The sequence below is a fragment of the Orycteropus afer genome, unplaced genomic scaffold (assembly GCF_000298275.1).
Source record: "Orycteropus afer afer isolate SDZICR_OR568_19922 unplaced genomic scaffold, OryAfe1.0 scaffold00018, whole genome shotgun sequence".
Lineage (NCBI taxonomy): Eukaryota > Metazoa > Chordata > Mammalia > Tubulidentata > Orycteropodidae > Orycteropus > Orycteropus afer.
This window is the reverse complement of record NW_006921605.1, coordinates 7,240,122-7,260,288: the sequence shown is the minus strand read 5'-3', so window position 1 is coordinate 7,260,288 and position 20,167 is coordinate 7,240,122. Positions and strand designations below refer to the sequence as shown.

The 20,167-nt window shown below is 53.6% G+C and overlaps 3 protein-coding genes across 3 annotated transcripts; 1 reads left to right on the top strand and 2 right to left on the bottom strand.

Moving 5' to 3' along the window:
- Positions 1 to 212: 212 nt before the first annotated feature.
- On the top strand, positions 213 to 3,025 carry MRPS7 (mitochondrial ribosomal protein S7). Its single transcript, XM_007959656.2, has 5 exons — positions 213 to 304; positions 846 to 1,037; positions 1,156 to 1,219; positions 1,744 to 1,911; positions 2,804 to 3,025. Exons 1-5 carry the CDS (start codon positions 222 to 224, stop codon positions 3,023 to 3,025), a joined length of 729 nt encoding a protein of 242 aa, XP_007957847.1. The 5' UTR covers positions 213 to 221.
- Positions 3,026 to 3,842: 817 nt separating this feature from the next.
- MIF4GD (MIF4G domain containing) lies at positions 3,843 to 6,958 on the bottom strand. Its single transcript, XM_007959655.1, has 5 exons — positions 6,877 to 6,958; positions 5,092 to 5,201; positions 4,765 to 4,920; positions 4,567 to 4,659; positions 3,843 to 4,070 (listed from the first exon to the last, which is right to left on the bottom strand). Exons 1-5 carry the CDS (start codon positions 6,956 to 6,958, stop codon positions 3,843 to 3,845), a joined length of 669 nt encoding a protein of 222 aa, XP_007957846.1.
- A 3,380-nt stretch (positions 6,959 to 10,338) lies between these two features.
- On the bottom strand, positions 10,339 to 18,127 carry SLC25A19 (solute carrier family 25 member 19). The gene is made up of 6 exons (XM_007959868.2): positions 17,996 to 18,127; positions 17,332 to 17,487; positions 16,646 to 16,816; positions 13,453 to 13,636; positions 12,490 to 12,620; positions 10,339 to 10,521 (listed from the first exon to the last, which is right to left on the bottom strand). The coding sequence occupies exons 1-6, from the start codon at positions 18,125 to 18,127 to the stop codon at positions 10,339 to 10,341; spliced, it is 957 nt and encodes a 318-aa protein (XP_007958059.1).
- Between the last annotated feature and the right edge of the window lie 2,040 nt (positions 18,128 to 20,167).

Genomic DNA, 20,167 nt, shown 5'->3' with positions numbered 1-20,167 from the left:
GAGCCGGCGCAGCCGCCGAGGGCAGCGCCGGACTACGACGGAGATTGGGAGGGAGAGGGTTTCCTTTCGGTTCTTCCCTGTGAACGCCGGAGTGAGATACTCCAACGCCAAGATTAATGGGGTGAAATACAGTTTAGGACCCTTGGAGTCTTTTTCCCGTTTCCAGTCATTCGCTCTCACTCGCTCAGGCACGCCGAGGGCAGTCCTCCTGGCCAGCCAAGATGGCTGCCCCCGTGGTGAAAGCTGTGCGAGGGTGGTCGGGCTTGGCCCTGGGTGGGCAGATTGTTCTCCCGCGGCTTCCTGGGTGAGTGGGCAATCGACAGCTGGAGACCCACTTGGGTTCTCACGGAGGGGACTGTGGGAGAAGGAAGGGCGCCGCAGACAGCCTGTGCAGAACCCTAGAGAGAGCAGTGCCTTGGAGGCGGGATGTCTGAGTTCAAGCTTCTGACTAGCTACTTGACCTTGGCCCAGTGCTGAAGGCTTAGTGATTGCTCCCGCTCGAGGAGTCGGGCTGATACAGGGATCTAATTCGGAGGTGAAAGTGCTGCCCTGCAAGAGCGCTCGTCACTGGGGTCTCCTGTGGGTTGGGAGGGGGAAGAGACGCGCAGGCGAGGAGCCTCTCCTGAGGTTCAGCAACCTGCCCTACCGTTTGTGCTTGACAGCGAGGAGACTTGGGTGGCTTGTTTGGGGGAAGTCCTCCCACCTCTGGAGACGAGAGCGAGAATTATGGCGGCTCAGGCTTAGCTAGCCGTGTCCGCGACGCTCTCGTTGGCGGGTTGGCAAACATGTCTATTGTTAAGTCAGGCTTATTCACTTGTGGAGTCAGCGCTTGCTCTCGTCCCAAGACTAACCCAGGTGAGGTGGAGCCGCTATGGCCCGCAGTACCAGGATCCCCGGATTGACAAGGAGTATTATCGCAAGCCCGTGGCTGAGTTGACTAAGGAGGAAAAGTATGAACGGGAGCTCAGGAAGACTCAGCTCATCAAAGCTGCCCCAGCGACCAGAACAAGCTCTGTGTTTGAAGACCCAGTGATCAGGTTAGATGGCAACCAACACTTTTGTACTACAGGATGGGGACAATGCCAGGGAGGGTCGCCTTTAAGGGTTCTGTGATACAGCCTTGGAAAGCTAAGCATGTTGCTTTTCTCCTCAAAGTAAATTCACCAACATGATGATGAAAGGAGGAAACAAAGTGCTGGCCAGGTTCCTCATGACGCAGGTAAGCAGGTACCATCTTTGTTTTTCCTGTAGCGTTGTACTTGGTTCATTCATTTCAACTTGTCATTAAATTTAACTTCTCTATAAGGAGCTCTGGTGGCACAATGCCTAAAGCATTTGACTGCTAACCAGAAAGTTGGTTCAAACACACCACCCACTCCGTGGAAGGAAGATGGGGCAATCTACATCCGTAAAGCTTGATCGCCTTGAAAACCCAATGGGGGTCACTGTGAGTCGGATTCGACTCGATGGCAGTGAGTTTTTTGTTTATGTGTATGTGGTGTGGGGGCTTTAATGAATTCCTGCCAAGTCAGTAACTGCCATTCCCTCCACATATCACAAAACTTAGCCCATCCTTTCTCTCCTAGTCCAGGAGAGGAGGAGGCACTTAGGAACTGGATCTTAGGTGTCCTGAGGGAGAAGCTATACTGTCACAGAAAATGGGGTGATGGGAGAAGAGGGCAAGGCACTTGGCTGTTGCCTTTAGGGAGCTGGGGCAGCCTTTTTCATCATATCCCATTGCAGACCCTGGAAGCTGTGAAAAGGAAGCAGTTTGAGAAGTACCACACTGCTTCTGCCGAGGAACAGGCAGCCATTGAACTCAATCCCTACACCATCTTCCACCAGGCTCTGAAAAACTGTGAGCCTGTGATTGGGCTGGTACCCATCCTCAAGGGTGGCCACTTCTACCAGGTGAGAAGGAGGAAAACAGCAAGGGAGGAAGCAGGGCTGCCTGTGCCTACATGTGGAACAAGGTTAGGGGTTGTTAGGGTGCGAGGGCCCCAGGATTGGGCCGGGATTGATAGCTTTCTAGGGGCCAGCGACTGTCAGGCTCTGTTCCTCTGAGTCTGCAGTGTGAAAATCCCAGGTAGGAGATGGGAAGGGAAGAGAGCAAAAACTACCCAAATGGCCTGGTCTGGAAGCCCGCACCCCTGCCTGCCTTCTGTGCAGCACCCTGTGCTCTAAACTGCAAGCTTCTCAAGGTGACGGGCCATGTTTATACCCCATCTTTGTACATCAGTGTCTGGCGTAGCACTTGATCCATAGCTGATGCTCCGTCATATTGGAGCTGAACGGGGTGCCTCTGTCCTGGCATTCCATTGTAGCTTGTTGGTGGGTTTTCTTCCCCTTTTCAGTGACCACTCCCTAAAAGTAGGGACTTTCTCATTTATGTCAGTATCCTCAGAGTCTAGCAAGGTACCTGGTACTAGTGGGGGCCTGGCAGATGAGTCTTGGATGGAGTGTCTTATTTTTAGGCACTCATGCTCTAAGGGCTGAGTCACCCCAGCCAGAGGGGCTTTTCCCAGTTGGTGCTTGTGTTGACCCCTCCCCTGTGACCCCAAAGGGCGAGAAAGGAGTCATGTTTACTGAGTGTTTGCAGAATGGGAATGCCTTTTTGCCACACTTAGGTCACCCAGGGCTGGAGAGAGCTCAGAGAGAGAAAGATCAAACACCCCCTCTCACAGGAGCCTTAGTAGGCCTGGCCCAGAGGGAACCTGTGGCTACTCTCTAGAGCTTAAGAAGGCAGGAGGCCCCAGCCCTGGCAGGCCCTGGGACCACCTTGCCAATATCCTGTCTCACCTAGGTCCCTGTGCCCCTGGCCGACCGGCGTCGCCGCTTCCTGGCCATGAAGTGGATGATTACTGAGTGCCGGGAGAAGAAGCACAGGCGGACTCTGATGCCAGAGAAGCTGTCGCACGAACTGCTACAGGCTTTCCATAACCAGGGCCCGGTGATCAAGAGGAAACACGACGTGCACAAGATGGCTGAGGCCAACCGTGCCCTGGCCCACTACCGCTGGTGGTAGAGCAAGGCTCCAGCTGCTCTGACATGTGGAAAAGTCCCTGGGGGATGCGGATGCAGTTCCTTTGTAAGGGCAGGCCTCCCAAGGATGGGGCAGTTTGCCTGTTGCTCATTAACCCTTTGGGGGCAAGAACTTGCCCCTCTTAGCCCATCTCCTTGCAAAGAGGGACCATGTTGACTTGGGGGTTTCCCTCAAAAAACTCAGGGCCCATCCAGCCTCCTCTCAGCTTGGAGTGGACCTCAGTGTGCAAGGAAAGGAAGCAGTTTTAGTACCAGAATAGGTTTAATAGAAAATTCTCACCTAGAACTGGTGTAGCGCATGGTACAGCCATTCATTGAGACCGACTGGAGAAAATGGGCTTGTTTCCAAAGTAGGCCTCATATAACACATATAAAAGTTTGTTTTATTTTTGGTGTGACTTGTGCTCTGGCCGCTGGCCTTGACATCCCAAAGCATCCAGCAGTAGTCATGGATACCCATTTTACAGGTGGGGAAACTGAGGCACCAAGGTAGCTGCTATACCAGTGGTTATGCAGTGCTATGGCTGTTAGGAGTTGGCCTCTCTGCCCCGCCCAGGTGGAAGGTAGGGAGGGGCTGCCGGGGGAGGGAGGGCTATGAGCATGCTCCAGCCTGGGAGATCAGGCCTGTGTGTGGCCTCCCTGACTCCAGACTGAGTAGGAGAGGGAAGGAGTTCAGGGCAGGGCCACAGTGTGAATGGGAAACACCTTAGGAGATGTTGAAAGTCTAGAAGGGCAAGTTTTTGGGGAGGTGGGTGGGAGCCAGGCTGGTTCTGCTGGTGAGGGCCCCCAGGGCTAGCAGCCTAGTCGGAGACCTCGCTGTAGTAATAGTCGTGGGCTGCCGGGGTGGTCTTCCAGCCAGCTGCCCGGAACTCAATGATCTCTAGCAGCAGCAGCTGGGCCAGGGAGCTGAGGCCGGTCGGGAGCAGGAAGCCATCCCGGATCAGGACAAAGAGCTCGTCCATGCGCTGCCCGTTCATCTTCTCCAGCTGCTCTCCGACCCGGTGCAGCTGCAGCACTAGGCAGTCGACCTGCAGGGCAGTGGGAGGTGAAACTGGGGCAGGGCCACACACTACACAGGGCAACCCCAGACTGCCTGCTGAGTGCCGGGCATCATGCTGTGCCCTTCATACCCTCTGGCTTCACCCTCACACCACCCAGGGGGTACTGCTCCCATCATAGGTGAAAGGGAACGTGTTCAGGGACTTGCTGCAGACTCATCTGGATGGGGTGGACAGAGTGCTTTTTAACCCCTTCACCTTCCTGCCTCTCCCACACTGCCTGACCCTGGCTTGGTTTCTGGGCTAGTACGAGGCTACCTCTGTTCCTACCATGGACCAGCTTTCCCTCTGGAAAGAAAGTCTCTGAGGCGGAAGCTTTGGCTGCTCTCTGTTCTGGACAAATTGTACACCTAGCACTGTGACAGGCCTTAACTGCCCCCACAGGCTTCTGCCCCAGGAAGCGGGGTGGCCCTCTGAGTCAAGCAAGACTACGCACCTCCATCCTCGCCTGTGCCAGGCTACCCACCTCCTCCTCCTTGCTCAGACTGTCAGGCTGGGCCAGCCGGAAGAGGCAGTCATAGACAGGGTTCACCAGGGCCATCATGGGCATGTTGTTCACCTGGCGGGAAGAAGGACCAGAGCACCAGGATTAGCAGCAGTGGGAGCACGCCAGCCTGGACCCCGGGAGACAGGCTGCCACCCAGGGTGGCTGCTGGGGCCTCACCTTTAGGTAGTCAAAGATGTTGCAGATGAAAGTGACATAGCAGACCCAGCCCTGCAGGGAGCGGGCCCGCAGCTGCTCCCGGGCCTGGTACTCCTGCTGCAGTCGGTTGAGAAGGCCCCGCCGGAAAACACTCTGGCCTGTCTGCTTGCTTTCTGCCTGCCAGCCAGGGAAAGGCTAGTGAGCGGCAGCGGGAGGTGCCATCACAACCCCCCGCCCCAGTGCCGCCTCCTCTTAGGAAAATCCTCTGTCTCTACCCTGCTGGCCAGGCTTGTGCCTACTACTCTGGGCCTTCCCAAAGCATCTCCGTTTGCCACCCCCCACCCCCACCTGGATGATGGCGTAGCACATGCGTCCTGCCTCCTTGCTGAACACACAGTCCTGCAGGGAATGGTCCACGATCACATTGGCCACTTTCTCCAGGTCCACAGCACCTGGGTCTGGGGGCAGAGGGAGGAGGGCTGTCTGCTCTTGTCAGGTGCCATTGAGTCCCACTCAGAGTACTCGGCACAGTCACCTCCCCCTGCTGCTGAGAAGGAGGTGACAAGTTTACAACAGAGCACACCCTTTACAGGCAGTGTCTGACTTAACAATGGGGTTCAGTTCCCATAAGTCAGTTCTGGGGCAGGTAGATCACGTACCTTTTTTTTTTTTTTCATTACTAGGGCCATTTATTATCAGCATCTTTGTAAATCTAACCTTTATTTGTCTGGGGGTTGGCATGAGAATAACAGCAAATCACATGCTGCAACATTGTATGTGGTATGTATTATGAATATAACATACAGAATAAAACAGGACGGTCATAAGCAGGGTTCTTGTAACTAATAGGTCATAAGTCGAGGACTACCTGTATATGCTTAAAGAGATCTGAAAACATACAGAGAGGGAGACAGTATGCATACATGGAAGCAGATACCAAAACTGAGCTCCAGCTTTGAACTTCTTGGTTGCCAAATGAAAAACACGGATGTTACGTGATTTGTCTAGTTTTTCAGGACACACATCTCTTCCTGATGCAAGGCTGAATAAGGAATTCCATGTTTGTTTTACATGGGACACCGAATATTGATGTCCTCGGCAATTCCACAGGAGGAACTATTATATGACAAACACGAACCTCAGTGAGAACAGCTGTGTAGGGCCTCTCCCGTAGGCCTAGTCCAGCGCATGGCATGTGGTAGCATTGCTAATTGTTAGCCGATTCTAACGAGTTTTACTACGTCTCCTCTGCCAAACAACTTCATCCCCTGTCTTGGATTGGGAGCTCCACAGAGTTAAGCCAGCTGCAGTCAGGCAGAAGCCAGGACCAAGTTAAGGGCCCAGAGGGCAAGAACTGTGTTCTCTGTGCCCTACTCCCCTTCTTTAAAAAAGGCTTTGCCCAAAAGGACCAATGGACTACATGAACTCCAGGCTCCATGACCCTGAGACCAGAAGAACTAGATGGTGCTGGTTGTTCTGAAAAGGATCCTAACAGGAGGTCCTGGATAGAGTGGGGGAAAAAATCTAGGGCTAAACTCAAAATCAGAAAAAAGATCAGGGTTACTGGTTAGACAGAGATGAGTGAAACCCTCCATAATACAGCTGTCAGATACCCTATGAGCCTGGAACTAAAACTGTTCCTGTGGCTCAACTTCCAGCCAAACAAAAGGCCTAAAGGTGGAAATAATAACCCTTGGGAGGTACACATCCATTAGAACTCTTATGAGATCAGATTTGCCCAGGGATCAACCTCAGAAGGCAGGAGGGATAGGAAAGAAGAATGGAGAGTAACCATAGGGAGGAAGTGGAAAGAGTGCTATTGTGGGGATTGCAATTAATGTCACAAGATAAAATGTATGAACTGTTGAATGAAGAATCGTCCAAATCACAATAAAAAGTTAAAAAAAAAAAAAAAAGCTTTGCAGGTTGAAAGGTGACTGTGTGGTTCATACTCCCAAATACTGGCCTATGTAGCTTGTCTTCCAGGTCGTTACATTGCCAATTCATGTTCTCAGCAGATGACAGAGGAGGGCTGGGCAGTCCCCTGACCCCTGGACGGAGGCTGTGCCCTCTGGTCCTACTCCAGCCCAGCCCCTTCTCTGTAGCTCCTGGCCCGGGCTCCCCAGTTCTCACCTTTGAGTGCTGTCTTCAGCAGCTGCTGAGTCTCTGCATCAAAAGACTGAATTTTATACTCCTCTCTACTGGGCTCCCCCATGACCATCAGCCCAGCAGCTCCTTGCTGGGATGGGACTACTGACAGCACCTGGGGAGAAGACAGTGAAGGGAGAGGCCTCAGGTGTGGAGTGTGGCTGGGGCTTCCCAGTGGGGCTGGCCAGAGCTCCCGACAGGTGCTCCTAAGCCGGTCATGGCATCCAGAGGCTGGCTCGGAGCCCACCAAGCTTGACGTCTGGCAGAGACCGGACACCAGCCAGGAACCTGTTGCTCACCTAGGACACCCCAAGCTTCAGGGATTACACGAGGGTAAAAACACAACGTGTGAATGAGCCTACCCTACAGGGCCAGCAGGAGGCAGGGCTTACTCCCAGCTGACACCATGCTCGGTTGAGACGGGTGCGCTGAGCCGGGAGGGTGCCAGGTGGGTACTGGAGACTTGGGCCCGCCTCTGGACAGACTAGCCCGGTCTTATGTAAACCAGCCTGGAAGCTGCTGACACAGCACGATTTCGGGCAAGAGGCGGGGCTGGGGGCTCCAAGCTTCGGACCCTCAGTCCCAGCAGGGCTCTAAGCCCTTCTCCCCAATCCTCCCTCGGCTTCTGTGCGAGTCCTTCTCAGCCCACCAAGCCCACCCCTACAGCCCTCGGGTTTGGGCCGGCCGGCATGGGTGGGTGAAAGCGTTCTCTGCCGCTCCCACAGCCGACCAGCATCTCCCCAGCGACGGACTGGTTCAGCTGGCCTCCTGAGTGGCAGAAACCCGGCCCAGCCCACGCAGGACTCCTGAGGACCATCCTGAATTCTTCCCCTTAAGGAGGGAGGGGGATGATGTCGCCACCGAGGGGGAGCCCCAGTGGGGTTCCCTCCCGGACTGGTGCCAGCCTCCCCTCCGGTCAGAGAAGGCAGGTGCCTCCAGACAGTGGCAGCCTGCCCAAGCCGCGAACGCCCTTCGCGGCGCCGTGAGTGCCGGGACCCACCTGCCCGGGCGGCGCCGCGCCCGCGTGACCGGGCGCCGCTCCGCGCGCATGGCGCGCGCTCCCGCGCTCCCGGCGCAGATGGTGCGCTCTGCCCGCCTCGCCGCATCTTAGGTCATTTCCTAGGGCGGTGCGGCTGAGGCGGGGCCAAGACCAGGGGGCGGGGCTTAAACGAAAGGGCGGGACGGACGGCGCCACCTGCCGGAACCCCGGGTACGCACAGATCTTCCCCCTGCCGGGTCCGAGGGCCGGATTCCTGGAAGCGTGACTGAGGCAGGCGCCGCGGGACGTCGCGAAATAGCCACTGCTCTAGAATGAGCTCACCTTGTCCCCTCCTCACCCAGTATGCCCTGACCCTATCTGGGACAAGCTGGCGCTGGGCTGGACCTGCTCCCCGACCTGCGTGCAACCCTGGGGTTTAACAGGGTCACCCTCGCTATCCCCCACACCTGGACTCGGGTTAACAGGATCAAAAAGGCACACTGCCCAGCTGCGCAGCATGGGAAGAGCCCGCGGAGGGCGTGGTCTGGCCCGGGTGGAGGCGTAGATGATCAGCACCCTCAGGACAGAGGAGGTGCAGGGGGACTTTTGGGGCTGGATCAAACCCTACTATCCTCTAACTACTGACGCTCCTGGTAGAATAACTTCTTTTTTTGGTAAAATAAATTTAAAATGAAGGGGGCAGTCCAAGAAATGGGTCACAATTGACAATGTGCGCCCAGCGGGGTGTTGGGAGGGACCTCTACTTTAAGCAAGCCCCCAGGCTCGGTCTTTCTGGGCTGGGGCTGTGAGAGGCTGGCTGACCACACAGCTCAAGAGCCGCAGCTGGTCCTGTCGGGCCCCTGAGGGGTGTGTGTGGGGGAGGACGGGGGTGGGGGGGGGGGTGGGAGGCTCCCAGAAGGTTGGAGAACTGCTGTCTTTCCACCAGCTTAGGCCGGAGTGTGGATGGCAGTTGCTTGCTGCTAAAATTCTCTCCTCTTCTCACATAGAGCCCCTAAAGTGGTCCCAAGAAAAGGCTGGGAGAGAACTCTCACCTGCGGCAGAAGTCAAGGGGCAGGGGCTGTGAGAATGAACTTGACTGCAATGGATTCGCTCTGGAATTTCATACAAAACAGCATCTGCCTTGTGCAGCCGAGGCTTGGGCCTTGACTGCCCCTCCAGCAGCCCAGGCAAAGTAAGCCAAGTGCAGCAAACCCTGACACACCACCAAGACCAGAGTAGGTTTGAGTGGGAGGAGGAGCTGGGTCCCAGGGGACCGGGGCCCAACACTCACCTCCACCTGCTCCTGACAGAGGCCTTCCTTAGCTCCCAGTCAGCACAAAGGCTGGAGGGGGCGCCTGGAGTGAGGGCAGACTCTGCCTCAGGGCTGGGCTAAGTCCCAGGTGAGGTTCAGCCTGCTCCTCCATCCGGGCTCCCGCTGCGGAAGCCACCTGTGGCGGGGCGTGGGGGGGCGAGTGGGAGTGGGGAGGTGGGGCTGTGTTGTTGATTTTCTCCTCTGTGCCCTTAACTGAAGTGTCTCCTGTGCGCCTAGATGAACATCGCTTGCGGGTCCCTATGTGCTGACAAGCCCCTCCTGGGGACGGATGTGCCCTCACTGGGCCACCCAGCCCCTTCCTCTCACTATCCCCTTCACTTCACTTCTCTAGACTTGTGGCCCTTTGGGGTCACAGGGGAGGGGTCTACACGCAGCACCATGCCCTGAGTCAAGGAGGGGTGCCCCAGTGCCCTCTGGCCCAGCACCCAGTGAAAGGGGAGCCAGTCAAAGTGGATTGAGGCCAAGGCTACCGCCTTTCTCCTCTCCTCCCCATCAGTACCACCTCTACTTCCTGCCTTCAACTTGGAGTCTCCCTGCAGAGCTAGAAGCTGAGTTTGCTGAGGGCTGCAGGTGTCGAGGGAAATGGAACCGGGGGAAGCAGGGTCCCTTCCCTCACACTGAGGGGTGCGGCTGGTAAGGGAACACGGCAGGGCAAGGTAAGGAATGTGCGTTTAGCTTTAATGTCTATTCATACGTTGGTGGCAATCATAGCCCAAGTGTGGGGACCAGACTCCCACAGAGCCTGACCCCAGCCCTCTGTTCAATGGAGGCCCATCCAGCCCCAGGAGGGTCCTCCTGGCAGACAGGGCTGAGAGGGGGGCATCTGCTCCTCTGAGGTGTCCTGGAGAGATGAGAGAAGCTCCAGCCCCTCCCTGACCTGTGCTACTGGAGCCCCACCCACCGAGTCCTGTGTCGCCACCACCTTCCCTCACAGGGAAAGCCCCTGGCCCTCTGGGGAGGGCCGAGCAGGGAGGGCACTGAGGCTGCCACCGGCTCTGATGGCTCTCAGCCCAGGACGGCTGGCTGGGAGAGACAGCCCAGGCAGCACCTCTCAGTGCAAAAGGACATTGGAGACTTCTTCCCTTGGGAGGTCGCTGCAGTCAGAGAATTCCCGGCCGCCCCTGGTCTCCTCAAGCTAGCTGTGTGTCTTCTTCATGTTGTGGAAGAAGTTACAGAATAACTCATACCAGAAGAACACGAGGCCTGTGGAGAGGGCTGCCTTCAGCAGGCTGGGTGACAGACCCTTGAAGAGGCCCTGGGACCCTTCCTCTTGCAGAACCTGCTTGGCGCAGTCTAGGAGGCCCTTGTAGCTTCGTACCTGGGGAGAGGAAGGGTACTCAGATTGAGGAGGGAGGAGGCCATCAACGTAGGGCTCTCTTCATTCATCAGCACGGCACCTGGCATGTCCCAGCTCTCTGTAAACATTGCCGGACAGGGGAATGGATGCAAACAAGCAGAGGGAGAATACGTTTCATTCATTCTCTCCAAGGAGCTCCGTCCGACTTAACAGAGGTAACGCCTGGAAATCAGCAGCTGGACAGAGCTCCTTCTCACGGAGGCCGGGTTGACTGTCCTTAACTGCTGGTTCCTAGAGCCCTGCTGACGGCTCCAGATCCTCTTCCAGTGGGTCTGTGACTCTGGGTTCCAGTCCACCCTCTCCTGCTTGGGCAGCAGATCTCAATCTGGCCGTTGTTACCCCTTGAACTGACCTCCAGTTTGACCTCCGTGCCTCCAGCCTACTTCCTCTAGTTGACTACACAGTGCTGCCAGGCAGAGCCCTCATGCCTCACTCCTCTCCAAATCCTCCAGTGACTCCCGGTGACAACAATGGCAACATCATGAAGAACCGAGGCCAGGCGCCACCAGTCAGCGTTCAAGGTGTCCCACCATCTGGCCTCGACTTCCCTCTCACCTGTCTCCCTTGTGCCCTCCCAGCCCCAGCCAAACCATGGGTCTCCTTTGGGAGCTGCCTCCCTACCCTGTCTCACTGTCATCATCTCCCTGGGCCAGATCCCAACCGTCCCTTCAGGACGAGGTGGAAATGGAAAAGGGAGGTTACAGAAGCTTGTCTGCAGTAATGATCCCATTTTTATTTAAAATGTACATATGTATTTACACATAAAACTACATCCAAAGGTTCTGTGTGGTGATCTGGGGGGAGGTGGTTATGGGTGATGTTGATCTTTCTACAAAGCAAATGTATATTCTTGTGAAAAATAAATATAACTGTAAACCCAGTTCTTCCTCCCCAGGTCAGGTGTGCGCTACCCCGCCCTCCTGCCTCCCGTTCACCCCACGCTGCCTCCTCTACCAACACCTGCACCTGTGTACTCTCCCATCTCTACCCTGCATCTCAGGGTCTGGACGGGAAGCCCTGCCACTACTCCCCCTTCATCCTCCCCACTGTCACGGACACCACTCTGGCTTCTTACAAAATCAGGACTCCAAAAGGAAAAGATGAAAATCCAGTTTGTGAAAACCTGAATGGACTGTGTAGGCAGCGCCTAGTAACTCTTTAAGAACTACCTATCACGGGGTTTCTTGGAATGGCAAACCCTCCTAAACCGAAAAAATGAAATCCACTGCGATGGAGTCGATTCCGACTCACAGTGATCCCCACTGGGTTTACATGACCATAAATTTTAATGGAAGCAGATTGCCTCATCTTCCTGCTATGGAGTAGCTGGTGGGTTTGAACTGCCAACCTTCCTGATTAGCAGTCAAATGACTTACACACTGCACCACCACAGCTTCCTTCACAGAGTTTCTCTGCATGGCAAACCCTTCCATTTAAAATATAAACACTAAACCAAATCAAACTCACTGTCATCGAGTCGATCCCAACTCATAGCGACCCCTCCTTGGGTTTCTGAGGTGGTATCTCTATGGAAGTAGATTGCCCAGTCTTCCTTCTGGCTAGCAGTCAAGTGCCTTAGGCACTGTGCCACCAGAGCTCCCAAAATATAAACACTCAAACTTAATTAATTTACCCCTTTGCAGGAACACATATGGCACAACGTGGAGAACCCCGTGCACTGGCAATGGGTCTCTTCCTCCAGGTTCTTGGTTATGTGAGTTCCCTCTACATGTCCTGTGACCCAAATGGACTGGAGGCTTTTTCAGAGCAGAGGCTAGGCATCTCCTTTCCCAGCTCACTCCACAGCGGCCAATGAACACAGAGGCTTTCCCAAGGGCTTGGGGCCCCTGGGGAATGATGCTGCCAAATGATCCTCAATGTGCCCAGTGAGCAACAAGCATCAGAGCTGTGCGCAGGGGCATGGCTCACCTGGCCAAATGTGGCTCGGGCCTGCTCAAACCCTCCGACCTGCAGCCGCTTCTTGAAGAGGTCCAGGGGGTACGTGAGGGTCTTGCTGATGACTCCAGCTCCACTGCCACAAAGCAGGTTTTTGAGGTTCCCTGAGCCAGAGAATAGGGTTGGGGCAGGCATGTTAGAATGGGGTCTGTCTCTGATAGACAACGTGGGGCCGTCACATCTAATCCTCCAGCACAAATCAGAACCCCACAAGTATCCTTTGACCTCAAAGAGGAATTTATCTAGATGAAAACCAGACAGAGCCAGTAGGAAAGAACCAGACTTGTTGCCCTGGAGTCAATTCCGACTCACAGCGCTCCTAGAGGGCAGAGTGGAACTACCCACAGGGTTTCCAAGGCTGTCATCTTAAAGAAAGCAGATGGCCACGTCTTTCTCCTGCAGAGTGGCCAGTTGGTTCAAGCTGCCGAGGGCTTAACCATTGTAAAAAAAGCCAGGCACACCTAAGAATGATGATGGGGTGCAGATGGCACTGCTGGTGGCAGGAAGGGTGGAGCCTTCTCACAACCTAGCTAGAGGCAATCAGGGACTGCAGTGTGACTCAGGTTCAAGGCTGGACAGGAACAGGATGCCCAACCCCCTCTCCATCCGCCCAAAGTTAAAAAAAAAAACAAAAACGAAAACAGGCAATTTGCAAGTTGGACCTCTGACAAAAATGCAAACCATGACCAAAGGCTGGAAGTGAATGCCAGTGATGCCAGCGAGGGGTGTGGTGGGGCTGGAAAAGCCAAGGCATGTGCAAGCTGCTGTCTTTGTTTGTTTACTTGGCTGCATCTCAGAGTCAGACACAGAGGACAGTGGTGTCTGATCTCCCGGCAGGAAAACTTATTTCACAGTGATTCAGAGGAGAGATCAGGGCTTGGGAGCAAACGCAGAGCGGGGTGGGGACAGAGTCCCTTTCATTCGGGGCTGTCTCACCGTTTGTCTTCCCTTCAGCTGGCATGGCCCACTCATACGCATGCTTCAAGGAGCTGTAAAAGGAGAACTGGAAGCCGGCATAGGGGAAGATGGCAATCAAGGTGGGGTTCAAGCCCTTGTAGAAGACTAAAGGGCCTTCTGTCCGGTACATGGTCACCACGGCATCTCGGAGGGTGTTATAGACCTGGACACACACACACACACACACACCCAACTCAAGTGAGCACAGCATGGTGGTTCTACCCTACCCCCGGCCCAGCTAGCAGGAACAAAACTGCTTACCAAGAGGACAGTCAAAGAAAATACACAAAAAGTACACAAGGTGGGGTTCCAGCAACTCCCCGACCAGAATGTACATGACAGATATACCCACACGGTGTGCACCAAAGCATGTGTGCAGAGATGGCCGCTCTGGATAGACAGTGTCTCTGGGGTGACTGGTTACATAAATTCTGATAAACCCACTCAAAGCTGTGTAGCAAGGCTGTTAAAACAGGATGGTGCAGCCTACACATGATATGCAATCATCCCCAAAATGCAGTTACAGAGAAAGACAAGATAGAAGACACAGGTGAGGCGGGCACAGAGCCTGTGGAGGGCCCATCACAGAGCGCTGTGGGTGCAGAGACTATCTCCCCAAGGATATACAGGACCGCCATGGCGGAGGGAAATGGGGAGCTTGGGGCGAGTCATACAGTTTGATTTATGCTGTTTGGATTTTTTGCCATGTGCATGTACAGCAAAACCTGCAAAAGCTAGAACCTGTGTAAGGTGGAAACCTCTCCAAGATGGAAAACTCAACACTAAAATGAGGTAGGGGTCTTAATAGAGAGGATCGGTAAGCACCCTGTCAAAGGTGGAAAACTCGTGAGGCCCAGAGAACCGAGGCAGTCTCGGTGAGTTCTGGCTCTGCCACGTGTCACTGCATCTAGCCTTCTTAGGCTCTCCACAGGACATACCTCGGCAGGAAGGCCAGGGGGAACTGGTTTTACTCTGCGCCCTTCTGCTAACCCTACAGTGATTGAAATGAACCAGAGGGGCTCTGACTGAGCCCAGCTGAGGGTGTAGGAAGACAGTGCACTGAAATGGGGTGATGGGGCAGAATCGGTTGGTGCCTGGCTATCATTATTGAACATCCTGATCAAAGATTCTACAGAAGAATCCTGATTAAAGAACAATGTGGAAAAAAACTCAAAATCATAAAAAAAAAAAAAGAAAAAGAAAAAAGACCAGGTTTTTGGTCTGATAGAGCCTGGTGAGACCCCCAAGACTATGGCCCCTAGTTACCCTTCAGGTCTGGAACTGAACTCACTCCTGTGGCTTCCAGCCAAACAACAGACAGGCATATGGGGTGAAGATTTACATCAGGGAGATGCACTCCTTGATAGAAGGTCAGTGTTTGCACAGGGCGATAGCTGGGTGTGTGTGTGTGGGCGGGGGTGGCACAGGAGTACATGGGAGGGGAGGACACAGGGAAGAGGTAAGTAACTACAGGGAGGAAGTGGGGAGAGAGCTGTTACACCTGGGGAATTGCAATCAATGTCATGAAACAAAATGTGTATGAAATACTGTATGGAAAATGAATTTGCTCTAAACTTTCACCCAAATCACAATTTAAAAAGAAAAAAAAAGCTTGTGAGCAGCCGTCAGGTGCAACTGCTGGTCTCTCCCTGTCTGGAGCAAAGAGAAGCGAAGAAATCAAAGACACCCGGAAATAGTCCAAAGGCCTGACGGACCATGTGAACCCCAGCCTCCACGACCCTGAGGCAGAACTAGATAGTGGCCGGTTACCCCTGCCGACTGCTCTAAAGGGGATCACAATAGGCAGTCCCAGACAGAATGGGAGAAAAATGTGGAACAAACGCCAAACCATACAACCAGTCCAGGCTTACTGCTCTCACAGAGACCGACGGAGCCCCCAAGACTACGGCCCTTCGCTTAGTCTCTTTCTCTCCCACATGAGCCTGTCTTCTTGATGTCAAACCTGAATTTCAACTTATTGAACAACACTAGACACGTAAAAAAACAAAACAAACACTATGGCCCTTAGGCACCCTTCAAGCCAGACCTGAACTCAACCCTCATGGCTCAACTTTCAGCCAAATGACAGTCTTTCTGAGGGCAAACTGTGCCTCTAGGATTGTCATGGACTTGTCGGAGCAGGGCCACATTGCTGGTTCAACAGCCAGCAAGTATTAGGGAAAGTAATATCAGGAACACACAATGGCCTCTGACCTTACGTCAAGACTCAAGATGGACTTCGGGCTCCTGCTGTGGACCGCAGCCTTCCACATCCCACGTACTCTAGAATTCAAGCTCTTATACATCAAAGTGCCAGTGAACTTTTCTTCAGCCCAGCGGTCACCATGTTGCTGAGGTCTATAAACCCATATTTATAGGTCCTCTCTAACTATAATCATCCTTCTTTCTCCATCGCTCTGCCCCTTATCCCATTTCACCGACAGGGCAGTCACCCCAAAACTCCAATTTTCTACTGAATTATCAAACAGAGCACTTTAGCATTTATGCCCAATTATTTACTTCCAGAGTGTTTTCCTGGGGACTCTCAAACAACAAAGTCACTAGAATATCTCCTAAACAAAAGGGCCATCCACCCCACCCAGGATCTCCACCCTAACCAACACAAAGAACCGGAGAAAGTGAAACAAGTTACTCGTAACTGGTCTTCAATCATATTTTTAAGCAAAGAGCCCTTCCCTACCAACAGAATCCTCCCTTGGTTGGGAACACAAGCACACACGCATGCATGCACGACACTATTCTTAAATACTTTCAGGAAACAGAGATTATGGTGTGGAGTCTACTTCAGGGCTTAATCCCTGGCTTTTGGCCAGTAGGTTCTTCCTTAAGTCTGACTGAAGTATCCCATTTCCTCCCCCATTCTTTGTGGAAAGTAGACCCCATTGCACCATAACCCAGAAACACGCTCTCCCCTCTCACCTTCCCAGCTGCCTTCCCCGGTCAGTCTGCTGCGTGGTATTTCATTTGTTCTGTTTTGTACCTGCAGTTCTGGCTGCCGGTGAGCCGTGAGCTCCTGCCCACAGCTCCACAGATGAGCCACGTGGCGAACTGAAAACCCTAGGCTCTCCTAGCTTTGTTCTCTCTAAGGAAAGAGAACCCCAGTGCCTGGAGTACCTGCCACTGCTCCCCTTCCCTGGCCCTGGCCACTCACCCTGGGCTCACCCTGAGCTGCAAAGCGAGTGCGCAGAACATCGACGGGGTGCACGGCCAGGGTGGCCGCGCAGGCAGACAGGCCGCCACACACAAAGTGCACTGAGAAGTCCCGGGCATCACACACACTGGCTCTGTGCACCAACTCTGTCAGCAGCTCAAATGACAAAAACTGTAAGAGGGAGTGGGGAAGTCAGACACAGCCCGGAGAATGAGGCTAAGACCACACGGTCGCCCAGTACCCCGCCTACAACCCCGGTGGGCCCAGCGTAGGGATGAGCAGAGACTCTGCGGGGAGCAGGGAGGGGACAGAATCAATGCACGATCCCGGGCAGAACTCAGATGCCATCTGACACTCTTGGAGGAAAGCCAAATACTCCAAGGGCTAGGGAAATGCATGGAACATTTTTATACCAGAAAATTCCATCCACTAACTTAATTTTTAGAGAACTAGGAAATGATGCTGATTCTTGGCAGGGGACCCCCTGGAAGCAAAGCATCAGTTGGGAGCACTCCAAGGGGTAGCCCCAATACTCGCTGGCCCTCCAGTCAGCTCAAGGCGGTCTGGTCAGGGAGGTTCCCATTCAGACAGGTGAGAAGTGTGTCTTCCTGCTGGCCTCACCCACCCGGTGCCCCTCCATTGAGCAAGTGTCACCTCAGAGGCCTGGCTGGCTTCCCATCACCTACCTGGACAGCTCCATAGCCTATGGAGAGAAGCTGGGCCGGGATGTGGCCTTTCCAGAAAGCCGAGAGACCCTCTTCCCGCAGAATCTGCCTCCCGGCCTGCAGGATGCCATGGTATTTTGCATTGGGCTCACTGCGGGACAGGCGCTCGATCTGAAGCTGGGAAGGCAGATGGGAAAGGTCACAGGACAGCGGTGGGGACGGGGTGAGGACAGGGGTAGTTACCCAATAAGCAGGGAAGCATGGGCTCACCGGTGCTTACTCACTGCTCAGTAGCAGTTTCACACGTGAGGAGTTAAGTAAGCACCACCAAGCCCTTGCTTCCCCTGCTTACTGGGTCCTCCGTCCCTGTCAGGGACTGTAAATTGGAAAAGAGGCTTTGATTCTGTAGAAAGGTGCTGTGGGGCTGGGAGAGACAGATGGCAGCCACGCCTAGAAGCAGCCTGGATGTGGTGAAAAAATGTGAAATTGTTCACCACAGATTAGTCAGTAAGCACAAGTCAGCCCATGCTTACCTGGATAGCCTGACGCTGGGTGAAGCAGAACTGTCAGAAATGAGAATGAAGGTGAAGAGGTGCCTCACCTTGACCATGTTCTAAGGGCTGTCTGTGCAAGAGACACCGACCTGGCCTCCAGCTCACTGCACAGACAAAGGGGAGATAGGTACCTGGAAACGGATCTTGATGACATCCAGGGGGCTGACCAGCGCCCGAGTGACAAATCCAGACACAGAGCCAGCCACTGCCACCTGGAACTTGGAGATGTTCCTGCCGTCCGCTCTGGGGTCATAGCCGACCATCCCTGCCTCTGGCCCATACAATATCCATCAGCAGCGGGCTAAATGCAAGAGTCGGGGAGCAAGTGCATGGCAGGTTCCTCGTGGTCTCTGCTCAAGCAGCCTCTCCTGACCGGGCCCGCTGTGTCCCCCCCATCGCCCTGCTTCACTCTTCTTTACAGCACTTTTACTCGGGGACATTCATATGGTGCACTTGTTTCTGGACTTCCTTCCCCTAGACTGTAAGCTCCATGGGTACCAGGCTGGGTCTCATCTGTTCCCCCTGGATTTCCAGTGCGGGGAACAGAGCCCACCACTGCCTGTGTGCAGTACATATCTGTAGACTGAATAGTAGGAGGTGGTTCGCTCCCAGAGGCCCCTGGGCTTCCCAGTGCCCACTGGCTTTGGGGGCAGACCTCTGCTGAGCTCCAGCTCTGGGCTGCATTCGAGGGGGAGTAGAGACCACACGCGCAGAACGCTAGGAGGACCATTGGACACACAGGGTCGGAGAGCAGGGCTTGGATTCTCTAACTCACAGGAACCTAATGAGAGCCCAGTGGCCTGAGCCCCTGGGGAACTCCCTTCCCCTCCCCTGCATACAACCAGGCCCACCCTGCTGCAGTGGAGCTGAGCTGTCCTATGAAATAATGATCCCACGCCCCACTGGATCCAGCCCCCACGGAACACTCCAACCTCGCTCTGCAACCCTGGTCCCTTTCCCTGGCTCCACCAGCGTGGAGAACATGGTGCGTACTCGCATCTACTGCTTTGCTTTGTACCTACTGTTCCCATGTCTGAAGGCACTCCCGCCTCTCCCCGCCAGCTCTTCACAAGGCCGGCCCCTCTCATCCACCAGGGCTCAGCTAAAGAGCCTCGTCCAAGGGGCCTTCTCTGCTCTCCTGTCCCCAATACTTGCTGTATTTTCTTCCTGCCTTGCATTCTACCACCTGACAGTGGGTAAGCCCCCAGGAGGGAGGCTCCACAGGGTGAGACTTAGCTGGTCTAATGACAGTTCTATCTGCAAACACAAGCACAGTGCCTGGTGTATACTAAAGGCTACAAAACCCATTAATAAATAAATGATGAAAAATCAAATTACTTTTAGATTATAAGAGTAATGTGGGCCTTATAGAGAAAAGAGGAAAAACAGAAAACCATCTTAACACTTTTTACTTCAAGGATTTCCTTCTTCTTTTTCTCCTGACTGTGGCTTTCTCCTACTTCACACAATTCTGTCTCCTGGCTTTAAAAATGTCAACTGTCACACGCCCTGGAAAGAACAATCATGGGAGAAGGAAGGGCTGCTTATGCACAGGGAGACAGCTCAAGGCGCAGAAGAGTATGGAGGGATGGATACTGGGAAGAGGTAACTATGGGGAGGAAGTGGGAGGGGAGCTGTTGCATTGTAAATTTTGGTCAATGACATGAGACAAAGTATATGTGAACTGCTGTATGGAAAGTGAATTCACTCTGTAAATCTTCACCCAAATCAAAATAAAATTAAAAAAAAAAAAAAAAGCAAACTGTCACAGCAGGTAGCCATGTTGCTACATGATCTTTGTAGTTATCCGTTTAAATGGCTGAATAATATTCCAACCAGTAGCTATGCATAACCTGTGGGGCACGGGGGACTTTTAAATATGTATTTATTTTGAAAATACCTAGTACCACTTTTATCTTGATCATGGTCTGTCTACGTCATTTTGGACTAACGATCGCATGAGACTGACAGCCTTGGAAACTCTATGGGACAGTTCTACTCTGTCCTATAGAGTTGCTATGAGTTAGAATCGACTCAAAGGCAGTGTTTTTTTTTTTCTTCTTCTTTGATCTAGAGAAACACTAGCATGTTATGTATTGCATCATTATTTGTAAGACACAATCCAAGTGCTCATCAATTAAACAAACAAACAAGCCATCATGTGGCCATTCAGTGGATTTCGAGTCATACCAGCTCGTAGGATGGCAGGGAACTGCCTCTTGGACTGCCACACCTTTTTCCCATGGAGTGGCTGGTGAGTTTGAACTGCTGACTTTTTGGTTAGCAGCTGAGTGCTTTCACCA